This window comes from Syngnathus acus, chromosome 23 (genome assembly GCF_901709675.1).
Source record: "Syngnathus acus chromosome 23, fSynAcu1.2, whole genome shotgun sequence".
Taxonomy (NCBI): domain Eukaryota; kingdom Metazoa; phylum Chordata; class Actinopteri; order Syngnathiformes; family Syngnathidae; genus Syngnathus; species Syngnathus acus.
Window position 1 is genome coordinate 3525728 of NC_051107.1, and position 7066 is coordinate 3532793.

The window sequence follows — 7066 nt, forward strand, 5'->3', positions numbered from 1 at the left end:
CGTTCACGGCCGGTTCTGTTGAGTCGAGAGCCTCACCCATGAGGCTGGAGGCCGCAGCCAGAATGGATCTGCTCAGGAAGCTGTGGAGGGCGAGGAATCTGATCGTGGTGGTTTTCATCCCGCTCTCCCTCTTGCCACTTCCACTCATCCACCCCACCAGCGTGAGTCAAAACGAACTGGAGACGTGGAAAAAAAAAAAAAAAAATAGTAACAGAAGTTCTGTTGCCGTTAAGAATACATTTTACATTTTGTATTAAACTAAAAAAAAATCTGTTTAAAAAAAACCTGAAAAATCTAATGTATTTTGAAAAAAAAAAGTAAAATACAATAGACTTTTTTTTTTATATAGCGCTTGCACAGCAGCTTTACAAAAACATAAGTAGACGCGAAAGAACACAAATAATGCAAAAATACCTACAAGATCAAATCCAGTTAGTGTTGTTGGAGCTCCTTTTTTGATAGCTGCAGTCTACTGATGGGATTTTGTTGTGTGCGAAGCAATCAAAAGGCCCTTTTGTTGTGATGAATGATCATCTATGCGGGGATGTCACGTTATGTTGATGACATTGACATCAGCGGAAGATGAGGCCTGAAAAAGCTAAAAGAATTCATGTCTAATCCTTGCTTGAAAAATAAAAGGAGGGGAAAAGCAAAAAAAAAAATTCTGCAAGAACAATCGGATTATCGCAAGATCTAATCCATTGTGTGCCGAGTTGTTTGCTTGGAAAATCGGACGAAAGGCTAAACCATAACCAATACAGTAGTCGAATTGTCTTTTTTGACATTTTTTCATGTCAATTTATTAAAAATCACAATTGCGCAATTATGCTAGCAAGCTAACAAAGTTCAGGCTTTGTATTTTTTTTTTTACTTTATCTACGAGTGAGCTTCAATCACTCTGCCACAAGATGGCAGCATTCACATCGTTAATTATTAAAAGTACCCAGGTCGTCTGCTTTGTTGGTTTTTACAAATGTCTTATTCTAATCAAGAGCAAAATATTGTTCGTGCTTCTTCGCAGCCCGCCGGCCAATCACTGCTTTCCTTGCTATTATATCAGCGCATGTTTGGCAGCGTCCGCCGTTGGCCCAGGATGAGGCCGAGCCAGAGTGCCAGAACATCAACACAAAGAAAAAAATAATCTCAGTAATGAAGTTATATAATCCATGTACCGCCACCGACAACACGCTGGGTCGGCGTCCCGTTGGTTTCTTACGACACCGGCGACCGCAGACTGTTTCAGGAACAAAACATGCAGTTCCGTCAAACTTGCTCGTTAATTACCAAATTTGTTTGAGCAAAATGACACCCAAAACTAATTTGCGGTACATTTTGGTGTGGAGCAATCTTTGGTGTTCTTTGTGTAAATGACACTCGTGACCATTTCCTGAGCCATCTGATAAGAAGGAGTTGATGATCCAATCAATTGTCTCAGTTGAGGTAGAAGAAGTTCAAAAAAAGTGCAAACACTTTAGCTTTAACTTGCTAATCAATCGGAACAAAGAAATCAGCGACGTGTGATCGAAGGTCTCCCGGTGTCCTCTGATAAACACTAACCGATAATCAGTAATCAGTGAGTGCTGAATCAGTGCATCTATCAGTCGTGCTGATTTAGCACAGTAGCAAATGTTCATAAGTAAATAGACTAAAACGTAAATTTCTGTAAAACAATCCCAATCCTGATAATGTTTTTTATTTAAAAAAAAAAAATCCCCAAATTGACATTATCTGTCTTTATATTTGATGTGGGTGTAGTCATTTTAAACAAACAGTTCCAATTAATTCACTTCCACATGTTGGAGTACCCCAGGAATCAATGTTAAGGCCCCTTACCTTTCAAACGTTCTTGCATAATGCGTAATTATTATTTATTTATTTGATTTATTATGAATTATTTTACAGGAGGCAAGTTGCGCATATGTGCTAATAGTGACGGCAGTCTACTGGGTCTCCGAAGCTGTTCCCTTGGGTGCCGCCGCTCTCGTCCCGGCCTTCCTCTACCCACTCTTTGGGGTACTCAAGTCAAGCGAGGTATGTTTTTCCTATTTCAACATACAAAGCTTTGCGCTAAATCTTCCTAGCAATGCATAGAGTCATCGAATTTTCACTAAGTCCAGATCTTTACCTTTCCGATCACAGCATTACATAAAAATTGGACCATGTGACCAAAGCCGCCTCTTAACCGCACTGTAAGCCTCTTGTGAGTCGGTAAATATGCGAGCGGAGAGCTTTTATGCAACCTTTGGTGTCTGTCGGTACGCTTTCGGGTTTCTTATTTAACCCGATAGAGAGCTGGGAAAGTTGCAGCAAAAAACACCTGAGCGAGTTTAGAGAGTAAATAAGCGCTCGGCTTTAGATAGCCAAAAAAAAAAAGCTGACGATTCAATTTTTCTTACTGAACGTCCAAATTGATTCTGGTCTTGTATGAACAGTCCAGCAGAACAAAGTCCAGCCGACATTAGGTGAAAGGTCACGAGACATGGGCTTACATAATGGCGAGATTAAAAAGGACAAATATCAATTTCCTGCTGTGAGTTTTTCCGGCGTTTTTGCAGGTGGCGGCCGAGTACTCGAAAGATACAACGTTGCTCTTGATGGGAGTCATCTGTCTGGCCGCGTCCATAGAAAAGTGGAATCTCCATAAACGCATCGCCTTACGCATGGTGATGGTCGCGGGGGCCAAGCCTGGCATGTGAGCACCGTAAAAAAAAAAAAAACGCAAAATGAATAAGAAGACAACGAGGCGCTCTAATACCTTGTCCGTGCAGGTTAGTGCTAGGCTTCATGTGCTGCACAGTCTTCCTGTCCATGTGGCTCAGCAACACGTCCACCACGGCCATGGTGATGCCCATCGCCGAGGCCGTCCTGCAGCAACTCATTTGTACCGGCATGGCCGACAACCTCGAACCCGACGCCGCCGAAGACGAAAGCGGTACGACTCATGACTTTTCTTTCGTATCTTTTATCGGATTATGATTTCGAATTTCATTTCAGACAAAGAGGAAAACCCGGATAGGAACCAACTGGCGCTGCTTTACCGTAATGACGGGTATTGTTTTTTTTTCCCCCCCCCCCATGTCATCTTGATTTTATTTTATTTTTTATTTGTCTAATTTTCTTTTTCTTGTCCAGTAGCAACAATTGCAATAAACAAGAAGTGTCGACACTCAGTGAGGTAAGACTCAATTACCGTATTTTCCGCACTATAAGGCGCACCTAAAAACCTCCAATTTTCTCAAAAGCCGACAGTGCGCCTTATAATCAGGTGCGCCTTATTTATGGACCAATATTGAGCCACTACAGCAGGCGTGTCCAAAGTCCGGCCCGCGGGCCAAATGTATATATCTTATATATGGACAAAGTTTTAAAATGGGCCATTCATTGAAGGTGTGCCTTATAATCCGGTGCGCCTTATCGTGCAGAAAATACGGTAGTTTTTGTTTTAATCCAAAAACTGCCTCTATTCGGGACTCTTCAGGTCCAGACCGGAGAACCCAATGGTGTGAATCCAAACACCAACCAAGACCGCATCACACATCCAAACGGACACTTGCCGCAGGTTAGCAAGTAGCCGCTAACGTAAAAATTAGACTCTAGAAGTCACGGATTCGTATTTTCTTTTGTCGCAGGTGGCCGTGGAAATCCCAAACGTGAAACGCGTCAAGGCCCGGCGAGACTCTCAGTATCCCACCAAGCGGGATCACATGATCTGTAAATGTCTGACACTCAGCATCACCTACGCCGCCACTATCGGCGGACTCATCACCATCACCGGCACCTCCACCAACCTCATCTTCGCCGAGCAGTTCAACACGTATGTTTTTGGCGCCGTACTTGATTTACTCAACGCTGCAAAAAATCTCGCTCTGGTTGACAGGCGCTACCCGGATGCTAAGGTGATCAACTTCGGCACCTGGTTCATCTTCAGTTTCCCCATCGCTATCATCATGCTGGTCCTCACCTGGCTGTGGCTTCACTTCCTCTTTCTGGGTTGCAAGTAAGTACCGGGAAAGCGTCACGCACACGCATGAGCGATATGTATGATTGATGATGTCATCATCCAGCTTCAGGGAAACGTGCTCGCTGAGTAAGAAACGCAAATCCAAAAGGGAGATGATGTCAGAGAAGAGAATCCATGAGGAGTATGAAAAACTGGGACCGATCAGGTGGATTTCGATTCCGTCGGGAAAGCACGCATCGTAATTCCCTATTAACGATTTTTTTTTTTGGTAGCTATCCAGAAGTGGTCACTGGTGTATTCTTCATTCTGATGACTCTGCTGTGGTTCACGCGAGAACCCGGTTTTGTACCAGGATGGACATCGCTATTTGAGAAGCAAGTCCTCCCAAGAGTCATTATTTATTCGTACGATTAAAATGCTAACATCCGCTTTTTCTCTTTTAGGAAAGGCTATCGCACCGATGCCACAGTGTCCGTCCTCCTGGGCTTCTTGCTCTTCCTCATTCCGGCAAAGCGACCTTTCTCCTCGCCTTCTTCGAGCTACAGAAATTCGGGTAACGCTAGCACTGGCTTTTTTTAATCTCTTGCCACTATGATGGCAGCAAAGCATGACTTTTGTCGAAATAACCAAGATCCAGCAAAGCACTGCTTTTGTCTAAACATAGTTCCTTGGCAGTAAAAAGCACTACTTTTGTCTAAATGAAGCCCTCTGCTCATTTCCTTGACACTGAGATGTTGACAAATGTCGGCAAAGCACTACTTTTGTCCAAATGAAGCTCCTCAACTCACTTCAGTGAAGTTCTTTGGCGTTAAACTTTGATTCCATTTGGCAGCATCAGACCCACTGGCTCCCATGATCACATGGAAGGACTTTCAGAGGCTCATGCCGTGGGAGATCGTCATCCTGGTGGGCGGAGGCTACGCGCTAGCCGCCGGCTGCAAGGTACAATCCAGATCAACACATTCATTCCGAACCGCATCCTAGCGACCGGTTTGCGGCGCGCAGGTGTCAGGCTTGTCGGTGTGGATCGGTCGCCAGCTGGAGCCCATGAGCGGACTCCCGCCTTGGGCCGTCACCCTGCTCGCTTGCCTGCTGGTGTCGGCGGTCACCGAGTTCGCCTCCAACCCGGCGACGCTCACCGTCTTCCTGCCTATCCTCTCCGCACTGGTGCGTCACTTTCAACATACCGTTAATTTTTTTTTTTTTTTTATGAAATATTCTTTTTATTTCGCAGTCCGAGACCTTGCGCATCAACCCCCTGCACACTTTAATCCCCTCCACTATGTGCGTGTCATTTGGGGTCATGCTTCCTGTGGGGAATCCTCCCAACGCCATCGTCTTCAGCTACGGACACCTGCAGATCAGCGACATGGTATGAAACACACACACATTCCCCAAAATCACATGCTGGCTCGCACCTGCAGCATCAAAAAGCTTGTTTTATGTAACCAGAAGAATGAAAAATATTTCTCCACTAGAGGGCAGAAGATGCATAATTATTATTTTTTTCATCCATTAGGTGAAAGCAGGTTTCGGGGTGAACCTGATCGGCGTTGCTGTAGTGATGTTGGCTATCACTACGTGGGGGGTTCCCCTTTTTAATTTGACTGAGTTCCCGGACTGGGCGGTGGCCGCAAACGTCACTACTAGTTTATAGTCCCCCCCCCCCTTCTTGTCTGAATGAACTTATGGGAAGAAGGTAAATAGAGGGAAGGGCATGCTGCTTATGGGGGCAATTCACAATGAAAGCTGAAAAAGATATTTTATATCCTTAAATGCTGTGTGATGATATTTTAAACTTTCTTCTCCTGTACAGTATTTGGGGAAAACATTTTTAGTAAATGCAATCTTGAGGAAGCACAGAAAAGAAAATTCGCTCCATGGAAACAAGGCAAAGACTTTTTGGAGTTGCCATGGTGACAGATGAAATACAATTTTAGGAGAAGAAAATAAATGCTTTACAGTTGAATGCTAAGCTGCTAAAGGATGAATGTTGCCTTGGAGATGTGAAGGAGTCATTTTTATGAATGCAACATTAAGGTACAAAGGGTGAGCGCACAAACTTTTATGATAATCCTACAAAAAAATATGTTTTCTTTTTTTATCTTCACGCAATGGCTTTTATGAGTTCTAACAATGACAGGAAGAATCACTAGCTGGTATGCATTTATTCTTTTATTTGTAATTTATTCACGTTGTCACGCTGAGCGCAACTCAGTGGAGTCGCTGTCGAGGCCTTCCGGATTATTTTTGTAAATACAACAAAGAGCTGGTTCCATGTATTTACAGATGTTAGGAAGACCAAATATGTGTATATGAATAAAATACATTCAACAAACATGTAGTTTTGTATAAAGTGTGCACGATCACAAACAGTCAAAGGAACACCCAATGCAACTTTGATTTGTTCACATAAATATATTTAAAAATCAATCAATCAGCATAAATGTCACCAAGGCTTGATTGTGGCAAAAAGTCACAAATTTTAGGGTTACGAAGGCTGCCGGGGACCATCTGAAGGTGTGAACCCCTCTGTATTCATCTTCTCTTTATATTTCAAGAAGTCTCTTCTTTTACTGAAATACTTGACCTGCAAGCAAAAAAGGTAATCGTAAGAACACCTCCAATATGATGAGCAGAAATCGGATTTGCATGGGGGGGATAATTTACCCACTGAGCAGGGCACTTGGATTCAAATTCGCTTTGGAATTTCTGACAAGCTGCAGCCTTGTCATTGTTGTCATCCATACATTTCCATAATAAGTCCCTGGCATCCCAGCAGACCTTTCGTTCCACTGCGTTTGGAGCTGCCATGACTGTATTTGAAGGAATTGGAAAAAGGTAAACATGTTATTTGTATTGCTAGTTGCAGCACTTTCGAAGCATTACTGTAAATCATGCAACTTCTGTTTTAATGAGCAAAAAACAGGACGTTTAGCACACAGTGAGAAAAAAAAAAGTTTGTTCGCTACTGTATACTCACTCGATCAAATTTCGTGGATATAGTCCAACCTAAATCTACTGTTTTCCTATCAAAACACCAACTATGTACATTTAACGCAGAAGCATGAGCATTGTGAAGGACAGCGCGTCTCCGTCGCGCAT

At 43.3% G+C, this 7066-nt stretch overlaps 2 protein-coding genes across 3 annotated transcripts; one reads left to right on the forward strand and one right to left on the reverse strand.

The window, feature by feature from the left end:
- The first annotated feature begins 22 nt into the window (after window positions 1-22).
- slc13a4 (solute carrier family 13 member 4) lies at window positions 23-6031 on the forward strand. 2 transcript variants are annotated; one of them, XM_037243611.1, is made up of 16 exons: window positions 23-161; window positions 1903-2031; window positions 2556-2692; window positions 2769-2932; window positions 2995-3049; window positions 3133-3175; window positions 3479-3559; window positions 3630-3814; window positions 3878-3997; window positions 4065-4166; window positions 4234-4335; window positions 4405-4514; window positions 4794-4903; window positions 4967-5128; window positions 5196-5333; window positions 5481-6031. In XM_037243611.1, the coding sequence occupies exons 1-16, from the start codon at window positions 39-41 to the stop codon at window positions 5616-5618; spliced, it is 1899 nt and encodes a 632-aa protein (XP_037099506.1). In that variant the 5' UTR covers window positions 23-38; the 3' UTR covers window positions 5619-6031. The 2 variants fall into 2 exon arrangements, with proteins under 2 accessions (XP_037099506.1, XP_037099507.1); XM_037243612.1 differs by having other exon boundaries at window positions 3136-3175.
- Window positions 6032-6120: 89 nt separating this feature from the next.
- On the reverse strand, window positions 6121-7065 carry LOC119117385 (cytochrome c oxidase assembly factor 6 homolog). The gene is made up of 3 exons (XM_037243615.1): window positions 6945-7065; window positions 6632-6777; window positions 6121-6551 (listed from the first exon to the last, which is right to left on the reverse strand). Exons 2-3 carry the CDS (start codon window positions 6773-6775, stop codon window positions 6453-6455), a joined length of 243 nt encoding a protein of 80 aa, XP_037099510.1. The 5' UTR covers window positions 6776-6777; window positions 6945-7065; the 3' UTR covers window positions 6121-6452.
- Window position 7066: the final 1 nt, after the last annotated feature.